The following is a 27,203-nucleotide window of genomic DNA, read 5'->3' as shown; positions in this document are numbered from 1 at the left end:
ATAGTCTTAGGAAAGGACAGGAGATCTTTCAGAGGGGATTCAAGCCCTGTTCAGATCCTGTCCTTATCTTGTTTTTAATTTTTATTAACTTTTAAATTAGCATACAAAATACTGAGTTTCACTATGACATCTCCATGCACATACACCAACCATTGCAGCTTGCACGTGCTCTCTTCACTACTTGCCCTCATCCCTCCTCCTTGTCTTGCCGGTCCTCTTCCTCCAAGTTGTACCCCTCCAGATCTCTTATCACATAGCTATCTGTATATATTTAAATGTAGATTCTGTGTATGAAAGGAAATACATATTTATCTTTCTTCTTGACTTTGCCTTACTGTCCCTTGTCCCTTGCTTCTCCTCCATGATCATCTCTTAACACTGTCTCCCAGAGTGGTCCTTTGCTGGTCTGTTCTCTGTTTCCTACACAACTGTCTCTGCAAGGGTTTATCCTCCGTATCATCTTCTGACCACTGCCTCCCTCTGGATGTGCTCACTCTCTCCTGCAGTTCTCTGCCCTCTTCTTAGGTCAAAGGGACCATTTCTTTTTCTACTTTCTGAATCATTAGCAACTCCCCAAATCCCCACCCCATCCTTCAAGTGCTAAGAAAAAAAAAACAAAGAGACACAGAGTTATGAGAACATTTTAAAAGGTTTGAATTGCTTATATTCCAGCGTATTTGAATGTACATACAAAGATAAAGATTGCAGATGAAATTTGAGGTGATTTTTTAATCTGTTTTACATTTCTATGTTTTATAAATTATCTCTAGTGAATAGGCAGTTGATAAGAAAAAAGATAACATTGTAAAAGACATAGACACAAATTTCCATGCTACAGGTGAAGTCAGTACCAAGACAGACAAATGAAAAATAAATGGGAAAGTATTATTGGGTCAATAGTTGAAGGGCATGGTTTGTTTGACTGTACAGGGACCTTCTGTCCTCACAAATAAGAAGAAGGGAAGTGAGAGGGCTCAGAGCAGTTAAAAATATGCACTTAGTCTGAAGACAGGAAGTTCGGGGAGTTTACCCGTTAGGAGTATCCGTGTTCTCCAAAGCAGAAGTCATCTTTGAGCAGACCTACTGTCACATCAGGACATCCTGTCTTCGGGAATACTGTAGGAGTTAGAAGTTTTCCCCCTCCTGTCCTCATCACCCTCACAGCTGCACAAATGGCCTTTGATGACCCAGAGAACCCATGTTCTATGTAACTGGAGATTTGCCTGACTGTAGCACATTTGACCAGCATGACCTGAGACTTCCCCATCCCTGTCTCCCTGCTGCAAGTGCCTGAAGTTTATTTTCTCTTTCTGCATAGATCATCCAGGCTGGCCTGCATCTCTTCCTGCGACTCTGAGCTTAGAGACTAGTCACGTTGTAGAGTTCACCTCACATTTGGTGAGGTCAGCACCAGCAAAAAGAAAAAAGCCATCTTGAAGCAGGGCTTGCCACCTTCTCCCAGCTGTGCCTCCTCCCTCTGCTTCCCCTTCTCCTCAGAAGGAAGGACAGACATACTATTTGCATCCTTTATTCCAGAAGAGGTCAGCTTACATCTGTGTCCCCCATGGTTTCGGTTTCTGTGTCACGTAGTCATTGTGAAACTTCTTTAGAAGAATTGTATGAAAGACATCCCGGAATACCACCCACTTTTATCTGGCCACTACTCAGGCTACATCAGTCCTGAACTCTGTACTCCTTGATGCTGACTGAGTAGCAAAGGCATTCATGACCATCTGCACGCTTGTTCCTCTTCCTGGGCCTTTTCTTCTCAGGCACATCCTCAGCCAAATCTCTGTTCTACACAGTACTACCCAGTTTAAGATATTCTAAAATTCCCTGCCCCTTCCCCTTGTATCACAGTCTATCAGAAGGTATTTGTGATCTTCAATAGAACAGAGATACTTAGAAGGAAATGTCAAAGAACCATGCTCCATTTTCAACTTGGTAATTGAACTTTGCCTCTTTGGTGGTTTGCTGTTAGTTTCACTGGTTACCATTTTTTACGTTTTTAATCTTGTGTGTGTTCAGGTACTTGCACACATGGGCACACATTTGCTGTTGGACATGTATGAAGGTCAGAAAGTAACCCATGAAAATCAGCTCTCTCCTTCTGCCATGTGGGATTGGGACATTGGACTCCAGTCACTGGGCTTTGAAGCAGACACCCTAACCTACTGAACCATCTCACTCACCCTGATAGGTTGCTTTTCTGAGGTAGGGTCTCACTCTGTATGTAGCCCAGGCTGATCTAGAATTCATATAACAGTCCAAACTGGCCTCAAACTTCAGGCAGACCTCCTGCCTCAGTTTCCTGAGTTTGCTGCAATTAAACATGGACAGCTATATATAACTCTTTGGGGATTTGCTAGCTTTGTTTTGCTTTCTTTTAATTAAAAATTATTATAAGAATAAGGTCAGACTATTCAGTAATTTCTCCCACCAAAATGGGATCTAGTGATCTACAACAGCTAATGCTTCAGTAGAGAAAACAGTTCCTTATTGAATAAATTCATTAATAAATAGTAAACTGTAGTAATAAGTAGGAGTGACTGATATAGAGAACAAAACACTGTTAACCTAATTTTATAAAATTTCTAATTGGAAAAGACAGAATGTAATAGACTACTAAATAAGTGCTTTAAAATAAGTGTTCCTCAAGTAAGTATTATCTTTCTCCTTTATACCTTCCATGTGGAGAATTAAACCCAGGACCTTGTATATGTGAGGCCAATGCTCTCCCACTGAGTCACAATCCTAGCCCCCAAGATTACTCTTAAACATTAGACAGAAAAGTGGAACTGTTATTGAAGGGGAATGTTGCCAGGTCTTATGAAATTCCTCGCAGAGCATGCAAGCCTAAGGGGCCATTATAGGAAAGAGAGTATCTAGGCACAAGTTCCCTAAGGCCCAGAGAAATCACTCTGGCATCCTCACACCTACGTTAGATCCTGAGTCCTCCTGGGGCTGTCTTTATTGTAAACCAATTTCTCCCTGAAGAGTCTGGCCATGGTAGAATGGAACAGTTCCCCTTCGGATGATGCCAATACTAGCACAAAAGTGACTGTCCCCATATGTAAGTGAGCATTTCCCCGTTTTCTCCCACTTAATTAGTCACTCTTCCTGTTGCTGTGACAAGACAACCATTTCCAACAAAATAAGCATCTTGAGAAGGGTTTGTTTTGGTTCATAAGTTGAAGGTACAGAGAGGGTGACAGGGAAGGCATGATAATGGGCGCATAAGTCAGTCAGTCACATTCCTAGAAATAAAGAATAATCAAGTATTAATTGCATTCTTATTAATGCAAACATGTGTGAATGCCTGTGTGCATACATGCATGCCTCTGTGTGTGTGTGTGTGTGTGTGTGTGTGCGTCATCATGTGCATCTATGTGCAAGCATGCACACATGCGTATCTTATGAAGCATTTGTAGAGGTCAAACGACAACTTTGTAGAGTTTGTTTACTCCTTCAGCCTTTGACCAGGGATTGAACTCAGATCAGTGAGTTTGCTCAGTCAATGCAGTAGGTGGTCTGTACCCTCTCACCAGCCCCACTTTCTCCTTTGTATTCAGTCTAAGACCTCGGCCTATGAAATGATGCCAGAGACATTCAGTGTGGGTATTTTCATTATAGTTACCATGATCTAGAAATTCCCTCACGGACACACCCAGTAGTTTGTTTCTTTAGTGATCCTGCATTCTGTCAAGGAACAATATTACTAACCATCACTCCTACTACCAAATGAGCTGAGAATCAGCCCTGAGAAGTGGAACTCATTCCAGTAGGGGTGCATTGTTTGAGAGAAGAATAAATAAGTCACGCATCATATCAAAATACTTTAAAAACTGATTTTAGACATGTTAACTGAGACACTATTCATTTAAAAGTGGTACTAGATCTGAAACCTGAATCGATAAGTGACAGATTAAAACTGAACTAGCTTCACTTAAGATCCAATACAACATTTGCAGATTTATTTCAAAATCTTAAGTGATTAAAAGACTCTCTGCCAATAAAATAAAATAAAATGAATGAATGAATAAACAAACAAACAAATAAATAAATAAATAAACTCTCTAAATTCAGTGCAATATTGAGATGTGGGGGTAGCGTTGAGTCCGGACAGGATGGGTAGATAAGAATGTTTTTGATCCATGAAAATAAGCATAGACAAAAGGAGTGTTCATAGAATTGAGCTTATTGTGAGTGTGTGTAGGGAGGATAAAGAGACTTTCCTTTCTCTTTGCTGCCATCTAAAGGAATATTCTAGAATGATATTTAACAACAGTGAAATGCCATTGAAAAGCAATATAAGAGCTTATAACATCAAAGCCTATTATCTCTTATTGATGTGCAATTACACAGTCTCTTAATCTAATAAACACTCCAAATTCCACATCTGCCACCCCAACCAGTGATTTTCTTTTCCATCAACTAAAACAACCCTGTCCATTGTGATATTTCTTCATTAGCTCCTGAATTAAAAAAAAAAATCTGTCACCTTAGTTTCATGTTCTAAGCCTTGGTTTCTTTGTCTAGAAAATGAGGTATTAAAAGTGAGCAATTTAAAATATCTTTTTCAATTGGGCCAGGAGGTAGGCAGATCTCTGTGAGTCTGCAGCCAGCCTGCTCAATACAGTGAGATCCAGGACAGCCAGGCCAATGTAGATAGACTCTGTTTCAAAAATCAAACAAACAAAAATAACACAATAATAATAAATGATAGATAGATAGATAGATAGATAGATAGATAGATAGATAGATAGATAGATAGATAAGTAGATAGATAGGTAGATAGATAGATGTCTTACCAGGACTAGAGGTACATATCTGCAATCCCAGTACTTGGAAAGCAGAAACAGGAAGATTATTTCAACTTTGAGACCAGCTTGGTTACATTGAGAGTTTCAGCCCAGCTACAGCAATATAGAAAATATCTTCCCCAAGAAACCAACAGTCTCCAAATACTCCCAGTCTTTCAGTCTGCTTGGTAAATGGAAAATCTCTTCTACATCCAAGGTTATGACCACCAAGTGACCACAGAGCAGCCCCCACAGATGCTGTGGAAAATCACTAAAGAAGAACAAGAGACAGGCATGGCAGAAATCAACATGGGAGAAGGGCTTCCAGAGGGGAGTATGGTCAACTGACACATGACGGTGTCTATTCCAAGGGTCCTTAAATCCACAGGGAAGAGAAACTGTGCATGTTAGAAATGCGATCCAGTTTCTCCTGTGTGCCTACACACAGGCATCTGCTGACCCTGTGGACACAGCACCACACAGTTACTAATCTATCTGCGGCCTGAGGCAGAACCTCTGGGAGAAAGCAGAACAGCCAATATTTTTAAAGAAACTTCGTTTAATCTGTTGATTTGATCTTTAACTAATTTGTGTTTTTACCATGATAATGGCAGCTCAGACACAGGTAGCCTGCGGGAGAATATGAAAAAAAAAACTGGAGGAATAGGATCACTAATACAAAGCTATGATTATGTGTCTGGTTAGTTCTCTAAAATATTTCCTTAAACACTTTCTTTCTTTGAGAAGCAACTCTCAGCCTTTACCCTACACAAAAATCATTTGCATCACACACAGAAACAATGCATATTCTTAGGTTTCTACCCCCCAAGTCATGAACCCATGATGCAGTCCAGAAATTCACCATTTTAACTGCTTACCCAATGGATTCATGCAGATGTTTCTAAGTCACATATTACTGTCACCTCAAGATAGATTTATGAAAAATACATCTCTCTCTCTCTCTCTCTCTCTCTCTCTCTCTCTCTCTCTCTCTCTCTCTCTCTCTCTCTCTCTCTCTCACACACACACACACACACACACACACTCACGCACACACACACACACACACACACACACATACTGCTTACAAATCATCTACATGGTACCACTACACCCTCTAGTGGACAATATTGCTGCACTTTCCTCCTATACAAAGGAGAGAAAAGGGGAAAGGGCATAATAAAAGCAGTCTTTATAATCTAGCATCAGGTTTGTGCACACTTACAGGTGAATGTATATATAATGTAGGTTTATATATACTTTAGAGAGGAAACTTTAGGAAAATTTGACAGCTCAGAACCATTGTTTTCAATGCTCAGATTCTCTTATCTGCAGATCCCATCAATTGTGTATCTGAATTATTCAGAGGAAAAGAACCACTGTACGTTGATCATGTTCCCGTGTTTTCTTGCTGTTGGTCCCTGGAAACTACAGTCTTGCATCCTTTTTTTGGTACTGCAATTCATTTCAGGATAACTGAGAGCATACAGAACGATATGCATAGGTGATATACAACTGTTCTGCCATTTCATACAATGAATTGGAGGCCTACACACTTCTGAACTCCTGACAAACTTTGCTTAATGACAGTAGGTCTTTCAGTCACTTGAAGATTCACAAATTCAGTTGTCCACACACATGGAGCAGCTTATATAAATATGTGAAGTATGATGGGTATAAATGAAAGAGATGTTGGGGACCCAGGCAAATCACGTTAGCTGCAATGAAATAAATTCAAAGAACAAATACAATTGTTCAAGGCCTACTACTGAGGTAATGGAATTTTGTTTCACAAGCCAACTGGGATTCCCTGGCTCACTAGCTGACTTACTGTGTGCTATTTATATATAGGTAATATAAGACACAACCTCATCCACACACACAAGACAGCATTGCAGGTCTGTAGATATAGCCCAGTAGTAGAATATGTGATCAGCATGTGTGAGATGCTGGTCTGAGCCCCAACAGCTCAGATGGTACCACCACCACCTCAACTTTACCAAAGAGGGAACTGAGATGTGAGGAGGATGGATCACTTGCCCCAGGTTAGATAAAGCTCTTTGTCAGTGTCTGCTTCACCCCAGATTCTGGAGTCTCCATCAAATCAGCTCCGGTGGCTACCTAAAGTGTGACTATGTGTGTATCTGACCTGTGCTCTCTCATAACAGCAGGCAGTCTGTTCCAAACCCAGATCTTTCTCTGCTCTTTTCTCTTGCTCGGTATCCTCTACAGTTTACAGAGTTGTTTGTTTGTTTATTTGTTTGTTTGTTTTGGGGTGTTTTTTTTAGACTCTTCCATTCATTTGCTTTGCTCTTAGATGGTTTCTCATCTACGAATTGGCACTCCCCTCTACACCATTAGAGTACAGCCTGTGTCTCATGGCCCCACTGAGTTACGCCTCTAACCTACACCTTCCAGATTCCTCATGCCCTAAACAAACTCAACCATCCTATCCATTGAGAGCCTGCTTGCTGCTCTTGCTTTAACTAACCACAGCTCATCCCGTGACAAAATGGTGTTCCAGGAACCCCTGGGTGTTGTGACAAGTTGCATTTGGCCTCTTTTCACTTCCTCGTTTCTCTGTCTCAAGTGCAGGAGCATTGTTGTTGCTATAACACAACAGTGCTGTAACACAGCAACCCAGCGCTTCTTAGTATTCTCTCTCTCTCTCTCTCTCTCTCTCTCTCTCTCTCTCTCTCTCTCTCTCTCTCTCTCTCTCTCATCTCTCTCTCAGAGCTTCAAACAGTTTAAGAAATTTAAGATTAAGAGGATCCTACAAAGATTCTCACTTACCACCTTTTGAGAAGAAGAGCATTTTCTTGTCTCATTCATCCACAGGAAGCTATGGAGCTGTGCAATTGCTGAGGTAGTCATCAGGATAGCTTATCTAGGATGTTTCCACCGCACTGCTGCCCAAGCTCTGTATTTCACATGCGTGATACAACCTTGTCACAAGCGTCACATCAATGCCTTGGGATATATGCTTAAATATAGACTCAAACTCCAGGCCTGCTACATGCTAGGGAAGTACTCTACCATTGAACTTTATTTCCAAACGTGGTATGATTGAGTCCCTTAACTGTTCAGTAAAAGAAAACATAAAATGGGGCATCTTGGATAATCTGTAGTATATTCTATTCACTCCTAACAGAAAAAGAAGGCATGACTATATAATCTTGTAGATAACCCCACCTACTGTATGCAAAGCAACTTGCCTATTACCTCTCTTATCTTTGTCCCTATAGTTAAGAAAAATCTATTAATTTTTATGATATTTGACACTCAGAAAAATCTATTCCTTCTCCCAAAATGGATTGGGTTGGTGACTTAATTCTGCATGATCAGATCTCGCCCACATCTCCCTCAGAGATGGTATTGTACTTCTGAGTTAGTCCAGAAGGAGAGGACAATCTAAGTCCACTTGGATGCTAGGCTACAGAGTCCATATTATGATAACTGATGAATGCTCTCCAGATCCTTTCTAAATTACTGGTACTGTTCAGCATTTAAATTTGTTAAATACATCCTCTGCTGACTAAAGCAGGTTATTCTTATCAATACTTTGGACATGAGGAGATAAAAAACAGAGAGGTAAAATAACTCGGGGGAGACATGCAGGCCTAGATGGCAGAGCTAGAATCTGACCCCAGAAATCCTTATATCGATTAACATCACTTGGATCAGAGGACTGCATTACAAATCTTCAAATATGACAAATGACAAATTCAGCAAGACCTGTGTGTGTGCACAGAGAAGCAACTCCCTCTACAGGGCTGCATTTCCTACTAGTTACTTGTCTTACTGCTATGACCAAAACAAAAACAAAAACAGAAACAAAAAACTGACAACAGCAATGGATGGGAGAATTTATTTTGGCTTACAGTTCTCAGGGATACAATCGATCATAGCAGGGAAGCTGGAATGGAATGAGACTGGTCATATGTTGTCCACACCCAGGAAGCAAAGAAGCAAAGAGCAATGAGTGCTTGTGCTTGACACCACCACCCCCTTCTCTCTCTCTCTCTCTCTCTCTCTCTCTCTCTCTCTCTCTCTCTCTCTCTCTCTCTCTCTCTGTCTCACTGTCTTTTTGTCTTCCTCTGTTGCTCTCTCTTTCTCTCTCTGTCTCTGTCTCTCTCTGTGTTACTGTTTTTCTGTCTGACTGTCTCTGTTGCTCTCTCTTTCTCTGTCTCTGTTTCTTACTGTCTCTCTGTCTCTTTCTCTCTGTCTCTTACTGTCTGTCTCTTTGTATCTGTCTCTGTCTCTCTCTCACTGTTTTTCTCTGTCTCTCTCCTCTGTCCCTCTGTTTATTAGAGTCTCTCTGTCTCTTACTTTCTGTGTCTCTCACTGTTTCTCTGTCTCTGTCTGTTACTCTGTCTCTTTCTCTCTGTCTCTCTCTCTGTCTCTCTGTCTCGCTCCCTCTCTCTCTGTCTCTCTCTGTCTCTCTCTGTCTTTCTGTATCTCTCTCTCTCTCTCTTTCTCTCTCTCTCTCTCTCTCTCTGTGTGTGTGTGTGTCTGTCTGTCTGTCTATCTGTCTTAACCAGGAGCAACATAAGGCTATTGATTTGAGATTCTCAACTACTCTAATAAAGTTTAGCTCATTCTTTTTCATAATTATTCTTATTAGATATTTTCTTCATTTACATTTCAAATGCTATCCTGAAAGTCCCCTATACCCCCTGCCCTGCTCCCCAAGCCACCGACTCCTGCTTTCTGGCCCTGGCATTCCCCTGAACTAGGGCATATAATCTTCATTAGCTCATTTTTAACCTGTCTTATGGTTCTGTGGCTGGGCTCTCCTAAGCCTTCTACCTTTAATCCTAGCTCGACATCTCTAACTCTGCCCTCAGCCTGGTTGTTTGGTTACCTTCTGTAAAGCCCATTGGTCTTTCTGCCCAAGATGCTTTCAGGCTACCCTTCCATGGGCCACTTTTCTTCTCCACCTACATTTTGAAAGATCTCCCCTATAGCTCTGAATCTGTTCCATCTCTGTCCCAAGCATATTGATCCTCCTCTTCCTGCCCTCTCCTCTCTCTTAGCCTATGGGTACCTGAAAGCCCTGGCTCATTCTTTCCACCCAGTAACTGGCAACTGGCATCTTTATTGATTGCGGGCAAGAACCTTCAGCATCAGTAAATACAGATTTCCGATTAAATCAAAGCATCAGAACCACTTCTCTACAGATCACTGCTTACAGTATGGTGTTCACCTCACCCAGATATCAATAACTCCAGCCTAAACTAACCCTTGGACAAACTCCTCAAATGACAACACAATAATTTTCCTTGAATACTACACAGGCCACTTTGGGTATATGGCCTATCTCATCCTGCTTCCATTTAAATTTCTATGGATGTGTTTTCTTGCAGTTCTGTGGTACAAAACCCTTTCCTCTTGTCCCTGTTATCCAGAGAAATGGAGGAACTAGATACATACATACATACATACATACATACATACATACATGTGCACGTGCACGCACACACGCACACGCGCGCACACACACACACTGCCCCTTCAACTATAGATCTTGTACAGAGGAACCAAATTGTTATCAGCATTCACAGATAAGGGTTTAGTTATCAGTGGCTTAGTACTGTTGAAGGACAGCTTCGCATTGGGTATGTTTTCTGACTTATCTTTGACAGTAGCTCTCTGTCACTCAGTGACCTTAACCATCTGCTGTGAATCAGGCAGGCTTTTCTGTTTCCTGGTGACCTGCAGGCTTTTAGCAGTTCCACTAAAGGTCTGAAAGGTTAACGTTCTTTTCTGATGTTCTTAAGTGGTTGGCTACAGATAGAGTGGAGATTTTTCATTTCGAGAGTTAGTCCTCATAAATGTTCAGACTCTAAGTTTTGCTTCCTTCCCAAAGTTCTTGAAACTTAAATAATACAACTCTATTTTAATAAGTTCTTCTGTCACATTGATGTTAATTTGGAAGGCAAAAGTAAAATTAAAATGAAGCTGATTGTTTCAGCGATTTGTGGACTGCCAACCCTTTTATTTTAAACAAATTCACTGGTCATGTGATTTCCTTTACTCACCAGGCTATGATGTCTGCAGCATGCAATGCATCTTAGACCTGATGTATGTGACAAATCCCACAGTAATAATACAAGAAGACCCAGAAAAATATTAAATAATTAGAATTCAGCTTTGCATTTATGCAAATGAAATGACAGCAATAGTCTAAAGAGATGGCTGGAAACTCCTGGTCCTTGTCAGCGTCCAGCCTCAACACAGGGTCAGAGTCCTCAACTGGAAGCAGAGATATCTAGAAGGCCCATAATAAATAAACACAGACGACCTTTTTGGGTACAAGCTAACAGGCAATTTTTCAAGGCTTAACGTTTCTTTCTCTTCTCTCTCTCTCTCTCTCTCTCTCTCTCTCTCTCTCTCTCTCTCTCTCTCTCTCCCCCATACACACCTCACATTCTCTCCTCACTCACTCTTCACATGCTCTTCTCATGCTCTCTGCATTCACTCTCTCACTTGCTCTGCACATGCTCACTACTAGCTCTCTTGCCTTTCTCTTGCGCCAGTCTTTTATTGATATTCCAAAAGCAGGTTTAAAAAAAGACATTGAATAATCGTTGCCAAATCAAATTCAAAAGAATAACCACATCCCACAAAGAATCAAGAATTACAATTGTTCCCCAAATTTTTAGGCTTCTCCTGTTCCCAGGTCTATAGCCAAAGTAATAATAATTGCAAACATCATTATTTAAACTTTATTTATTTATAATAATAATTAATATAATATATTATTATAATACTAATATAAATAAATAATAATTTATCTATAAAATAAACTTTATTTATTTATAAATAATGTTATATATAAACATTATTTAAACATTATTAAACTTTAACTTTTGACTTATTATACTTCAGAGCTTAGATCTCAGAGACCAGCTACTTGCATTTTCTTGTGAAGCCCTAATGATAAATGACATGAGCAAAGGCAATGGACAGAAAGAATCAAGTTAACCCTTAACTCAGTAGTTCTGCTAGCTTTCTGCTTGTGCACATTGCACACAACCACTATCCTAAGAGTCCCAGTGTTTTGACTTAGTTTTACTAGGATATAATTTTATATATTCTATACTTGCTTATCCAGAAACCACTCTCAAAAATTCTGCAAAACTTATTTCATAACTTCAATAGTTTTTTTCCCTTGGTGTACCAATATTGGCTCTATTTCATTTTCTAATAATTTCTTCAAATTTTCTTTGCAAGTCAAGCATTAATCTGGAGCTACCATTGTGAAGTTATTACATTGTTTCCAAGATGAGAACACACAGCATGCACCTGGGCCATTAGGACTGTGCTGTGTTGTGCCCGGTGCCTCAATTTTTAATTGTTTAAGAATCATTACATCAGGGAACATCTAGTTTCACAGAATTCATCAGAGAAGAAGGAAAAAGAAGTAAGAAAGTCAGATATAATAGAATAATTATGCACACCAAGGCAACTGAAAAGCACTCACACACAAATGAAATCTATCCAGCCATTGTCCAGGACTAAGGTTAGAAGAAGTGGGAACAACTGTTTTTTACAAAGAGCTTCTGTGGGCTACTGAGATGTCTCCATCCTGGCCTACTGCAAGTAGTCCCTTATTTCAGATGGCAGGTCCTCTGGAGGGATGTGTCTCCTGCCTCTCAGAGTCCTAGACACCATCCTTTTCTACAAGGAGCTGCCTTGGGCTTTTGAAATATCACCATCCCAGCCTACTGCAGGCAGTCCCTGCCATTGTATGCTGTCCCCAACAGTCCCTGGCTGTGCAAAAGACACAATGGTACTAAGGACTACTGGGGGCTGGTGCCACCAAGGGACATCATTTGAGCTATCAGACTATAGATGACCTAAGTACTCTGGGTTATGTTAAGAATGTGAGAGAAACATAGAAAATTTAGGAAGGAAGGAAGAGAGGAAAGGAACGAGAGAAAGTAATAATGGGATTCTGCTCAATGCTTTGCTGCTTGTGGGTCTCAGTAAGAGAGTAAGGACCAAGGATGATAAAAATGACAAGTGCTCAAGACCAGGGGATGCAGAACCTGAAATCAAAGTGCCAGACCAGTTGCAGAGGGGATGCTAGCACTCGGTGAAGGTGGTTGGTCAACCTTAGCTGATGTGTTTTCAGGGCATAAAGGAGAATGTGACTAGTGACAGGAAGAGAGAAGAGTGGGCCACGTAGAGGATTGTGGGGAAGAAGCCAGGCATGATGAGGCCAGCACTCCAGAGACTAAGCCTGGAAGATTGTGAATTCAGGGCCAGCCTAGGCTATCTGGTGACACCCCTATCTAACAGTGGGGCTGGGTGATCTGCAAGTCTAATGGGTGCCCTGGTGCTGATGAGTAAAGCTCTGAGAACTGGAAGATCTTCTGCAGGAGATGTCCCTGACATCACACAACACATCTGGGAATGTGAGATCAAGTCCCACATTGCTTTATGGAGTTGGGCAAGAGAGGCAGATGCAAGGTGAATTGCCTCAGTGTTTCGCTTTATTTTCATCCAGTCTTTATGAAACAAGTTTGCAAATATTATGTTTCAGCCCTCTCATACCTTGTTAAAATGAGACTTGCACCCTCCCTTCCTTCATGTCTTTGCCATTATGAATGTTTGCAGCAGACTCCACTGAATTTTTTTTTACACTGACCTGAGCAGACATGGCAATTGATAAACGCCCTGATTTCTGTGGGGCCCGGTGCAAAGTATCACATGCAATGAAGATTTAGTGCAGCAGAGGGCGCTGTAATCGTGCACCACACTGTGTGGTGACTTTCTGAATGGTTCTGTGAGAATCTATAAAGTGGAGAAGGTGAATAATCCTATTACACTTTCTCTATGTCACTAGCAAGCTATAGCCGCTGAGCACAAGAGGCTGGCACAAGAGTCTTTATAAATTACTTGGTTCTACCCTATCCACTCCTATTTTGCTTTTTCACTGATTTTAGATAATGCATTTCATTTCATAAAATTACATTTTAGATATAAGTCCCAATTTTTAAAAAGAGATTTATTCATTTGTATTTGCACAGAAACTAGGAAAAAACTAAGACAAGAATCAAAAGGGCAATTTCTATCCATAAGGCAAAATCTTGATGTCCAGGTAGCTGGCCACATGCAATGCTAGCAAAGGTTGTCTTGGCAACACTGGCAAGATCTATCTTGATCAAGGAGGTTAGAAAGGCAACCTCCATGGGGATCACAACAGACATGCTAGAACTAGCCTGTTAATAGCAAGCCAAGTGAAGAATGGCCACTGTCCTCCCAGCCTGGACCACTGCCCACCCGCATCCTGCCTTCTAGCCTGTATCTTTGCCCTCCAGCCCCAAGCCTGCATCCCTCTCCTCACTGCTACCACAAACTTGTTATGCCTGAGCATGAGGCAAACAGCATCAAGACAAAGGAAACACCATCAGACACATCTCCAGCTGGTGGCAGGTCCTGGACTTTGTGCCATGTAACCTGTCCTTCCTGCTTTTAATTGAGTTGTACACAGAATCCTACATGTTGCTAGACAGGGAAGAAATGTTCAAAAATTCCCAGAGTTTTGCTTAATCAAAGGCAAAATAACATAAAGAATGGCAGTTTATTCAAAAGCTTTTCATACTGGTTCATAAAATCCATCTCTTGATTTTCCTGTGGAAACTCAAAAGGCAAAAATAAATATTCCCAGCATGAAAAGGTGACCCCGTGGCTACACGAACATTGAAAGTTGAGAATTTCTGTTTTTAAAGTAGGATAAACAAGCCTTCATACTTTACATCAAAAGCTTGTGACTTTTCTTCTTTTGCTGACTGAGGAGGCAGCCACCAGCCTTCTGAGGCGTGACACACTCAAGAACAGGTGATAGTTGGAGCACTCCCAGCTTCCACGCAGCAAATTAAGGGAACTCTGAGATAGCCCCCAGAAGATTCTCCTTTGCTGGGGACAACATACAGTGACAGGGACTGCCTGCAGTAGGCCGGGATGGAGACATCTCAGTAGCCCACAGAAGCTCTTTGTAAAAAAACAGTTGTTCCTATTTCTCCTAACCTTAGTCCTGGACATCAGCTGTATAGATTTCCTTTGTGCATGACTGCTTTTCAGTTGGATTGGTGTACATAATTATTCTATTATATCTGACTTTCTTACTTCTTTTTCCTTCTTTTCTGATGAATTCTGTGAAACTAGATGTTCCCTGATGTAATGATTCTTAAACAATTAAAAATTGAGGCATAACTGGTAATAAGAACACATGCTCCACTATTTTCATAGCAGCCTTATTTATAATAGCCAGAAGCTGGAAAGAGCCAAGATGTCCCTCAACAGAAGAATGGATACAGAAAATGTGGTACATTTACACAATGGAGTACTACTCAGCTATTAAAAACAATGGATTTATGAAATTCTTGGCCAAATGTATATATCTGGAGGATGTCATCCTGAGTGAGGTAACCCAATCACAAAAGAAGTCATTAGATATGCACTCACTGATAAGTGGATATTAGCCCAGAAACATAGAACACCCAAGATACAATTTGCAAAACACAAGAAAATCAAGAAGAGGGAAGACCAATGGGTGGATACTTCATTCCTCCTTAGAATAGGGAACAAAATACCCATGAAAGGAGTTACAGAGACAAAGTTTGGAGCTAAGACGAAAGGATGGATTATCCAGAGACTACCCCACCCGGGGATCCATCCCATAATCAGCCACCAAACCCAGACACTATTGCATATGCCAAAAAGGTTTTGCTGAAGGGACCCTGTTATAGCTGTCTCGTATGAGACAGAGCCTGGCAAATATAGAAGTGCATGCTTACAGTCATCTATAAGATGGAACACAGGGCCCCCAATGGAGGAGCTAGAGAAAGTACCCAAGGAGCTGAAGGGTTCTGCAACCCTATAGGTGGAACAACAATATGAACTAACCAGTAGCCCCAGAGCTCATATCTCTATCTGCATATGTATGTAGCAGAAGATGGCCTAGTCGGCCATCACTGAGAAGAGAGGCCCCTTGGTATTGCAAATTTTATATGCCCCAGTACAGGGGAACGCCAGGGCCAAGAAGCGGGAGTGGGTGGGTAGGGGAGCAGGGTAGAGGGAGGGTATTGGGAACTTTGGAATAGCATTTGCAATGTATATAAAGAAAATATCTAATAAAAATTAAAAAATAAAAAACCGAGGCATGGGGCACAGCACAGCACAGTCCTAATGGCACAGGTGCATGCTGTGTGTTCTCATCTTGGAAACAGTGTAATAACTGCACAATGGTAGTTCCAGATTAATGTTTGATTTGCAAAGAAAGTTGAAGAAATTATTAGAAAATGAAATAGAGCCAATATCAGTATGCTAAGAAAGAAAAAAATACTATTGAAGTTATGAAATAAGTTTTGCAGAATTTTTGAGAGTGGTTCCTGGATAAGCAAGTATAGAATATGTGAGATCTTATATTAGTAAAACTAAGTCAAAACACTGGGGCTCTTAGGATAGTCGTTGTGTGAAATGTGCAGAAGCAGAAAGCTAGTGGAACTACTGAGTTAAGGGTTAACTTGATTCTTTCTGGCCACTGCCTGGCAGCTTTGCCCATGTCTTTTATCATTAGAATTTCACAGGAAAATGCAAGTAGCTGACCTTGTAGCTCTAAGCTCTGAAGTATAAAAAGTTAAAAGTTAAAGTTTAAATAATGATAAGTTTGCAATTATTATTACTTTGATTATAGGCCTGGGAATAGGGGAAGCCTGAAACTTTGGGGAACAATTATAATTCTTAGTTCTTTTTGGGGTGTGGTTGTTCTTTTGCATTTGATTTGGCAATGATTATACAATGTCTTATTTTTTAAACCTGCTTTTGGAATATCAATAAAAGACTGGGGCAAGAGCAAGTGAGAGAGTGAATGCAGAGAACATGAGAAGAGCATGTGAAGAGTGAGTGAGGAGAGAATGTGAGGAGTGAGTGAGGAGATAATGTGAAGAGTGAGTGAGGAGAGAATGTGAAGAGTGAGTGAGGAGAGAATGTGAGGAGTGAGTGAGGAGAGAATGTGAAGAGTGAGTGAGGAGAGAATGTGAAGAGTGAGTGAGGAGAGAATGTGAGGAGTGAGTGAGGAGATAATGTGAAGAGTGAGTAAGGAGAGAATGTGAGAGTGAGTGAGGAGAGAATGTGAGGAGTGAATGAGGAGAGAATGTGGAGAGTGAGTGAGGAGAGACTGTGAGAGTGAGTGAGGAGAGACTGTGAGAGTGAGTGAGGAGAGAATGTGAGAGTGAGTGAGGAGAGAATGTGAAGAGTGAGTGAGGAGAGAATGTGAGAGTGAGTGAGGAGACTGTGAGAGTGAGTGAGGAGAGACTGTGAGAGTGAGTGAGGAGAGACTGTGAGAGTGAGTGAGGAGAGACTGTGAGAGTGAGTGAGGAGAGACTGTGAGAGTGAGTGAGGAGAGACTGTGAGAGTGAGTGAGGAGAGAATGTGGAGAGTGAATGAGGAGAGAATGTGGAGAGTGAGTGAGGAGAGAATGTGAGAGTGAGTGAGGAGAAGTTGTGAGGCGCGTACGAAGAGTTTGTGTGAGAGTGAAAGGAGAGTGCATGTGGTGATTGTGAGATATGTGTGAGAGTGAAAGGGGAATGCACTGAGGTGTGTATGAGTGGGAGAGTTCAAGAAAAGCAGAGTGAGCAGGAGGATGCAGTGTATGTGCAGCCTCAGGCAGAGAGAGAGAGAGAGAAGAGAAGAGAAGAGAAGAGAAGAGAATTAGAGAGAAAGAGAGCAGAGAATGGGAGAGAAGAGAAACTTTAAGCCTTGAAAAATTGCCTTGAAAATACCCAAAAAGGAATTCTGTGTATATTTATTATGCACCTTCCTGATATCCCTGCTTCCAGTTGAGAACTCCAATCCTGTGTAGACTCTAGACCGAAACACTCCTTCTGTTATTTCTCTAGTACATACAGCTGGCAACAGAAACGGTTAACTCCCTGTGGCTCTCAGTCCACCCTTGAAATCCTTGTTTAATTATCTTATCAACCATGCAACATTTGCCCTGTTAGATAATAATCCATGCAGTGACAGGTGTCAGTCACTACATATAACCTGGTACCACAGTGAAGTAATGGACTGAAGCCTGAAAGGAAATAAAAACCCTAATATATCATTGTGTGTGCACATGTGACTGCTACTTGTGTGTGTGCACATGGGTCACACACACACACACACACACACACACGGTTGCGTGAAAGCCCATCATTCACACTGGATATTTCCCTATACCAGTCTCCACTGAGCAGTTTAGTTTTGTGACAGTGTTTCTCACTGAACCTGGAACTCACTAGTTCAGTTCCTTCTGGTCTGGGAGCCCTGGCATCCTTCTGACTCCACCTCCCAGTGCTGGCATTACAGTCACAAGCTACCGTGCCTTACAGTTTTACCAACTCATTCATCCCCACACTACTTAAAAGCATACAATACCATGAACCTACCTCATTCTTATTGCAGAATGAGTTACAAACTGGCTTAATATTTGGAGCCTAGGAAATTATTTCTTCCATATTAAGTTGTATTTAAACAATCAGTGATGATTTCATATCTCCCCAAATGCAGTCTTACTTGAACATATCAGTGTCGTGTTTACACTGTGGATTCCTGTCTGGAATGCAAAGTGAAAGCAAGATGTTCGGGTGGTAAACTTGGCAGTGAGTGAGTTAATCCTTTCTGTTTGCAGTGGGAAAAGCTCCAGATGACCACGAGCGAAAGGAGGAAAATATTCTGCTCTGTCACGTTCCACGTCATCGCTGTCACCTGTGTGGTGTGGTCCTTGTATGTGTTGATAGATCGGACAGCGGAGGAAATCAAGCAAGGTAACGACAATGGTAAGGACCTCTCCCCGTTCCCCCTCCCATCTCCCGATGGGAAGGACAGACACAAAGGTGCACAGGGAGCCAAGCCATTTCCAAAATTTAGGTTTCCCTTAGGTTTCCAGGGCCCGAACTTGCAAGAAAGCCTCGACAATTGTCTCCTTGATCAACTCTGTCTAAAAAGCATGGGCCACTTGAGATTCTCAAATTAGGACTTGGGATGTGTTGGGCCCAGGCGAAGCTTAGCTATGAGGGCTGCATGGGTACCATTTACTACTTCAGACCTCCAGAGGCTCACTGAGCACCAAGCTCTCCCTGGCATGAAAACGCAAATTGGTAGAAAAGTGGAGAGTTGCTGGGCTGTGGTGGTGCACATCTTTAATCCCAGCACTTAAGAGGCAGAGGCAGACAGATCTCTGTGTTCAAGGCCAGATTGGTCTACAATCTGAGTTCTAGGATAGCCAGAAACCCTGTCTCAAAAAAGGGAGAAGAAGGAGAAGGGGGGTGGAGGAGGAGGAGGAGGAGGAGGAGAAGAAAGAAAGAAAGAAAGAAAGAAAGAAAGAAAGAAAGAAAGAAAGAAAGAAAGAAAGAAAGAAAGAAAGAAAGAAAGAGGAGAGTTTTAAAGTCTTATTTAATTCACCCGACCTGTTGCTTCTTTGATGGCCCAAGGTAACACTGTAGTAGAGACTGTCTTGGCTCCCTCATGCCGGCTTAGCACTGTAGTTGAAATTTTTAGCCACACCCAGTTTGTAAAGGACACTATCCAGGCTACAAAGAAAGACACTACAAAATATATTTTATTTAAAGTCTTCCCAGGCCTGCCCACCTGGGGCAGTGGTGCACACAGCATGTGTGTGCTCTGAGTTTCCCAAAGTGGGATGGACTTTCCTTGCCTGCAGAGCTCCTGGTGCACACAGTTGTTTAAGGGAAGAAGAGCTGGAGTCTGACTGGCAGACCCTAGTGTTCTTTTAGAAAACCAGAGACCTATGAAAAGCCTATATTGAGTCTAAATGCTGGAAAACCAGGCTGGACGGAAGTGTTTTTAGAATCCATTCATGCATCATGAACTCATTTATAGACTGAATCAGTTAAAGAAGGCTTCTGGTTTTCCACATTATGACTTTTCCCAGAGTTTTTTGCTTTTGAGGTGTCATGTGAAATCTAGATTGAATGAATTCTCATTTCCTGCAGGTAGGACTTTAAAAAAATAGTTGCATTCACCAAATACCAGACACCCAGCTGTGCCTAAATGAGAAGCAGAGTGTCACTATCTCACCCACGGCTCCCCTTGAGAGTCAAGTGTGTTCCTAGCTGGCAGGGCAGATCTAGTGACTCCCGTCAGAGACTTCCTGCTCTTAGGTGGCTAAGTGGAGCCTCTACCTGGAGAAAATGCCTTTTCATGACCTGACAGGGTTCTAATGTGGCCAGACTGTGGTGGCCAAGACTCATTTCCTCTGTTATACCCAGACAAGACTCCTAAGGGAAAACACTCATATTTAGTCAGCTGTGCATGTCCGACACCTGAGAGATGTGAGTTGGGACTGTTTACAGTTCAAGGAGTTTGATAATCTCAACTGCAGCTACCACTGTTATGGGGTCCACCTTAGATTCAACACAATGAAGATGGCAAAATTTTATAGTAACCAAGCCATATTGATCAAGCAGGGCCATAGGACAAACAGGAGCTGAACTGCAACCCCCATCCCACCCTATATCCCCCTACCCTGAGCCAGACTCTTACAGAGCCTTTAAACTTGGGAACGGCAAGCATCTGTGCTAAATTGCAGTTATATTTTTCCACCAATCAGGATTTAGGGATAGGGTACTTCCTTAGGATGTCTTTGGGGGTATACTTACCCTGTTCTCACAAGTTGGTTTCTTCAACTGTGGCAGGGTGACTTGCCTAACATTCATGTCTCAACTTGCCAACCAGGGTGTCAGTTACCCATGCACATGTCTCTCTCTACCAAGCAGGATGTCAGTTACCCAGGGAAGTCTTGGGAACATGAACTTTATTTTACCCCCTATTCAAACTGGAAGTTTTACTCAAAATGGCTTCAGATTGGTTCCTTCTTACAGCACATCTCTCCAGAAACCATGAAACCCACAACCCCTCCTTTCCTGCTCATGGTGCAGTGATCATCCTGCTGTTCTCAAACCCTTTAATTGCTGCTTGCACAATACTCTGCCAAATTCATCCCCAGTCTACAGTATGCTCTAAAGCTTGCATGTACCTCCTCCTGAGAACATCTCGGAAAGTCTCCCAGAGACCCTAAGCTCATCTCAGTCATCTCCCACTGCCAACCTCAGCACCTTGGAAAAGCCACCCTTAATATCTAGATCCCACTCCTGGTCAGTCTTCTCTTAAATTAATGAGCAAATTGTATGCATTCTGCCTCATACAGCCCTGAACTCTTTCCACTTATCTCCTTCCCCACTAACAATATTCACGTGAAAACAGTGTTTTATATAAAGCAAAAGCCTCTTACTTAGACTTTCTCCATTCTCCCCACATTCAACTCATGTTCATTAACTACCACAAAATAAAATATCATGAATAGGATTTGTTAGGGTTTCTATTGCTGTGATGAAACACCATGACCAAAATGGGAGTGTTTCAGCTAACAATTCCCAGGTAAGAGTTCTCACTGAGGGAAAGCAGGACAGGGACTCTAACAGGTCAAGAACTTGGAGGCAGGAGCTGATGCAGAAGCCATGGAAGGGTTCTGCTTACAGCTTGCTCTTCATGACTTGCTCAGGCTGCTTTCTTAATAGAACCCAGGAACACTAGCCCAGGGATGGCCCCACCCACAATGGGCTGGACCTTCTGGGCCCTCCCTCATTGGTTACTAATTAAGAAAATGCCTTGCAGCAGGATTTTATGGAGTCATTTTTCAATTGAGAATCCCTCCTCTCAGGTGATTCTAGCGTGTGTCAAGTTAACATAAAACAACCAGTACAACTGACCCTTGACAACTTGACACACCAACACATCACTTCTCTTATTTTTCTTTTCTTTTCTCTGGTTTTCTTTTCTTCTCTTTTCTTCTCTCCTTACTCTCTCTGCCCCCCTCCCTCCCTCCCTTCCAGTTTCCATAAGCCCCATGTGCCCTGCCTAGTTGACTCTGTGGGCCATGTTCTCACAATGTCCTTGATACCTTCCTCTTTTCTTTCAGTGTTTCTCTGGCTTCACCTAGTGTTTGGCTGTGAGTGTTTGCATCTGCTCCCAATGGTTGGTGGACACTGCCCCAATGATGAAAGTTGAGCTAGGCACCAATCTATGAGCATAACAGATAATCATTAGGAATTATTTCATGGGTGTTATTATTTTTATTGTTTCTTTGTTTATTTGTAAGTTGTATTCAGCTTTACCCTTGATTTCTAGGCTTACCTGTCTCTGGTTCCTGGCCATTCATACAGTGTTAGGTGAGGGCTCCCTCTTGTGGCAAGGACTTCAAATGAGTTGTTCACTTGCACAAATTCTGTGTCACCAGGAGTAGTCCAGCACATTTTGCAGGCAGGGCATGTGGTAGGTTGAAGGTTTTGTGGCTGGGTTGATGTCCAGTCTCACTGGTGTAGTCCTAACACAGGCAAGAAGATGGTTGGTTTGGGCTCCATGTCCCCTATTACTAAGATACATCACTAGGGTCATTCTCATAGATTCCAGGGAATTCTCACAGTACCAGGTCCCCCTCAATCCCCACTTTCCCAGGGCAATCCAAGCATTGCCCATTGAGCCCTAATCATTGATTAGCCTCGCCAAGTCTATGGATTGTAGCATGATTATCTTTTACTTAACAGCTAATATCCACTTATAACTGACCGCATACCATGTTTGTCTTCCTGGGTCTGGCTAACCTCACTCAGGGTGATTTTTTTTCTCAAGCTCTATCCATTTGCCTGCAAAATTCATCAGGTCATTGTTTCAGGCAGCACATTAGAACATTTTATTTCTCATTTATGTTCAAGATAATGCATTAATAACACAATATAAAACGTAAATAACTTGAAAAGTCCCACACTCCTTACAAATTCAAACACATTAAAATTTTGATCTCTTTAAAATATCTAATCTCTTTTTCTAAAAAAAATCCAATTCCTCTTTTAAATGTTTAATGTCTTTTAGCTGTGGGCTACTGTAAAAATCAAAATTAAGTTAAATGCTTTCTTCAAGAGGGAAAAACCAAGGCACAGTCACACTCTGAACAAAGCAAACTCCAACAGTGTAAATAACTCAATGTTTAATGTCTGGTGTTCACTCCTCCAAGAGTCTTGGGCCACTTCTCCAGCTCTGCCCTCTGCAGCACACACAGCTTGTCTTCTAGGTTCCAGCTAGCCCCACTCCACTGCTGCTGCCATTCGTGGCAGACATCCTGTGGCATTGGCATCTCTGAAACTGCTGGGGTCCCTTGCTATGACTGCACTGCACTTTGACCATCTTGTCAATCACAGCCAGTACTTCAGCCCCAGCTGACTGGACAACACACATTCTTCACACAAAAGGCCAGGTAGAGCCTTTGCTTCCCTCCTGAAACTTCACAAGCCGGCCCTGCATCGTCTGTACTGCTCTCAACAGTCTTATCTTTGAAGCTTCTAAAGAAGAGCTCACTGAACTCTCAACACTCAATGACTTTTCTAGCCAAGGTTCCAAAAATCCTTCCATAATCCTCCCCCCAAAAACCATGGTCAGGTCTGTCACAGTGATATCCTTCTATTCTTGTGCCAACTTGCTTTGGTTATGATAAGTCTTAGTTACTGCTGCAAAGAAATGCCATGACCAAAAGCAGGTTAGGGATGAAAGGATTTATTTCAGCTTATCCTTTCAGGTTACAGCAATCCATTATTGAGAGAAGTCAGGACAAAAACTCACACAAGTCAGGAACCTGGAGGCAGGAGCTCTTGCAGAAGCCATGGAGGGGAACAGCTTACTGGCTTACTTCTTATGGCTTGCTCATCCTGCTTTCTTAGAACCATCAATACAGGACCACCAGCTCAGTAATAACACCACCCAATCAATCATCCCCACCAATCACCTATTAAAAAAAATGCCTCACAATCAACAGTACTTCAGATCAGGAGTAACCCTATAAAGTCAAATTTCCCAATAAAAACCTCAGTGCTGGTGATGTACTTCAGTTAGTGGAGAGCTGGCTTAGTGTTCAGGATGTTGGTCACTATCACCACATCAATAGGGTATAATAGCTGTACCCATTACCGTTACCTTGGCAACCTGAAAACAGGCAGGAGAATAAGAAGTTTAGAGTAATTTTTGGCTACAGTGTGAATTCAAGGTCAGTGCAGACTACATGAGACCACTCTCTCTCTCTCTCTCTCTCTCTCTCTCTCTCTCTCTCTCTCTCTCTCTCTCTCTCTCTCACACACACACACACACACACACACACATTTGAGTGATAATCAAAGACTGAGTTTCACACATAGAAATTAGATAACGTTTGTAGTATTTTCTGCTGCTTTCCAGCAACTCACAGTGAGATCCTTTTACACCTTTTGTATTCAAAGTGTTTAAGAAGCAAGGTGTTTGTGGAGTAGCAGAGACTGAGGGTTCCTGCAGAGCTGAGTGCCGGTAGGACATCTCCCAGGACACACGCAAGCCAAAGTGACTCTTGCAAGAGTCACCTCTATTCACAAGCCATTTGCCCACTCTCCTGACACACACACAGTAGGGTATCATGGGCATCTTTTGAGTTATCTAAAGCCTTCCTTTTCCCCCATACATGGTTGGGTGGCATGGGTGTCTGCTGAGCTGTTAGCATGTTAATATTCCTCAGGCAATGTGACTACCAATCCTGAATTTACCTTTGAAGTTCTTGGAGATAAATCTGCCTAATTTAAAACGTTAGCATATTTTAAACCCATCTTGGAAACCTTCAGAAAAGTCTGAAGAGGAACAAATTGTCCTTTCAGACCAGAATTGTTGTTGAGTCTAAAGCAGCAGAATTCATCTGAACTGTGGTGACAAGGAGAGAAAACAAGCCCAGGAGCTTTAAGATGGTTGTTCTTTCAGATGAGACATGTCTGATGCCGCACACGGGGACCCCCTCACCTCCTCTTCCTCTCCTTACAATCCAAGTGACTGCTCTTGCTGCCTCTCTCACTTGAGTAGCAGTGAGTCCTCCTGCTTCTTCCTTACATGGTCTAGACAAATGATCCAGTAGGTTACCTTATTTTTAAAAAACAGCAACTTTTTTTTTAAGCAACAGTAGTTTGAACTGTGAATTGGGTGTCTCTTCTGTAGATATTTTTATTTCCTTTTAGAATATTGGTATGTAAAGAATGAGAATCCAAGTCTAAATGTGGGTGCATTTGTAAGTCATGAACACTATGCATATACACATAGCCTGAATAGTATATATTTGTCTATACTTTTCTTAATTTTTGTGCTTATAGTTCAATTACATTTCTTCCTTCTCTTTGATCTATGTGCCCCTCCCATATACTCCTCCCTGCTCTCCTTTAAATTTATGGCCTCATTTTTCATTGTCATTGTATGCATATACATATGTGTACATGCATATATATCCTAAATATAATCTATTTATTCCATATAATATTAGTTGAGTGTATATTTTCAGAGCTGATTTTTTTTGTCACTGGACAGCCAAGTGCTAACAGAAGATCCTTTAGGCTGGGGCCATATGTTATTATTCAGAAAGCACTTGGCATTGGTGGAAACTCAAAAATGTTCGCTGGCTGTGGCTGTAGGTGACTTCTAGAGTTCAGTACCAGCCTAATATGACAGACACTGGCCTAGTAGTTCCTGGTAGGCAGGGATCTAGCTATGCCTTCTTCACTGGAAGTTATGTTGAAGAAAATCGTTTCTCTGAAGCAAAGTTTCCTCACTTCACTTGTGAAACCAACAAAGCTAGAATCTCTGCCTTCTGGAGGATATATATATATATATATATATATACACATATAATTTTCAAATATCATGATCTAGCTTTTTGCATTAGGTTAACCAACATGTGTTTCTATAAGTGGCATGTCTCATCATTCATAGCTTATTTACACTGATACATTTGAACTTTATTTAAGATCTAATTTTAATACTAAAAGAAGTCAAGGAAAGCATACACTGTGCTGTTTCATTTACACAACTGAAAAGGACAGCAGAGACCATCAGATCACAGGTGCAGTCAGTCTGGAATCTGAGTAATCAAAACTGCAGCCAGATCAATTCCTGATGAATAGGGCTGTCCCTGCAGCTTCTGGGTTCTCTGCTGGGTGCCTTAATGGCTTTAGATGCATTCTAGGTGTTTCTAGTCATATGACAGGGCACACAGAGCACAAAGAAACACCACCCTTTGAAGAGAGACCTAGAGATTGTTGGTTTAAGAGTAAAGAAAAGCAATGTAATTGCATTACCTGCAGCTACATTACAAACCCATCTGGAACCTTCTGGTTTTTCCATTTGACTGAAAGAGAAAACTGAAAATAAGATGTTAAAGATATCCCTGCCTGTGTGCTAAAGAGAAGGCCAGAGACCTAGTTCTACTCCCAAGAGAAATACATTTTGTTTTTTTGTTTTTGTTGTTGTTGTTTTTGGATTTTTCTTTTTTTTGAGAAAAACAAATTTCTTAAAATCAAATGGCCTGGGAACTACAGTCCAATTTATAAGCAACTGTCATTTGGTTGATCACTCAATGTAAGAACTCCTTAGCAAATTCATTGCACATGCTTGCTTGCTCCTTCTGGTTAAAGGTTTTTTATTTTGTTTTGTTTTGTTTTGTTTTGTTTTTAATTGATTTCTGGTGTCTCTTTTACATGTATCTCTGGTGAAAAGAACTAAAATGGCCAGGGATGCAGGGGCACATGGCGATGCTCAGTGCCAACACCATGGCCAGTGGCTAACTTGACTCCAGACCTTCTGGACTCTGGAAGCATCCAGAAGTTGGAAGCCTGCAAAAAGTGAGAAAGATTTTAATGTGGGCACCATGAACACTGCAGCTCTTCATGTGCAGCTTAATCAGATAGAGACACAGGCCACCACATCAGCTATTCACAGGCATTCAAGTCACTCAGGCTCCCAGGGACTGATCATGTGCAGTTTGCTGGTTTATGGCACTGTTAATTCACTTAACTCACAGCAAGAACCCTGAGGGGAGGAGGAACCCTGTCTCCATTCCAAAGCAATGTATCAGTTAGTCTTCACTATATAAAAATGCATGGAAAGGCAGTGACTTCGAATGGTGACCACTTACTTCACCCACATTCTGTGCTTTGGTTAGGTATTTGTTCTGGCCTGAGACAGGTGGGCTGATCTCTACTGTCAACTGTTGCACCTGGAGAGAGCTGACATTCCCACCAGCAGCTGCATAGTCAAGCGTAATAGGTTTCTTTACTTGTCTGGCAGTGAAGATGTTATCAGCTATAACGGCAGGTGCAGCTAAGCTGTGTGGAGTTTGGCTATTTTTCCTAAAGAATTATTTATTAGTGCATGCGTGTGTGATGTGTGTGCTCTGGTACATTGGAGGACAGAAAAGGGAAAGTAGATAAACAAATTTTGACAACATAGATGCTGAGAACTAAGCTCCTTTTTGAAGATTAACAGCTGAGCATC

General features: G+C 41.7%; 1 protein-coding gene across 3 annotated transcripts in view; it reads left to right on the top strand.

Annotated features, from left to right (window-relative positions):
* The window catches only part of Marchf1 (membrane associated ring-CH-type finger 1), a 481,764-nt gene that overhangs the window by 448,783 nt on the left and 5,778 nt on the right, over positions 1-27,203 (top strand). For 2 of the 3 annotated variants that reach the window (XM_029480927.2, XM_085843942.1), the window contains one exon: positions 18,490-18,637. In XM_029480927.2, coding sequence (XP_029336787.1) covers positions 18,490-18,637 — 148 coding nt within the window. The remainder of the gene's footprint in view (positions 1-18,489; positions 18,638-27,203) is intronic. The other variant, XM_029480932.2, reaches the window with a different exon arrangement.

The sequence above is a fragment of the Mus caroli genome, unplaced genomic scaffold (assembly GCF_978045245.1).
Source record: "Mus caroli unplaced genomic scaffold, Mus_caroli_1 scaffold_10, whole genome shotgun sequence".
Classification (NCBI taxonomy): Eukaryota; Metazoa; Chordata; class Mammalia; order Rodentia; family Muridae; genus Mus; species Mus caroli.
Note: the sequence above shows the minus strand (reverse complement) of the source record. Positions and strands in the feature narration are given on the sequence as shown.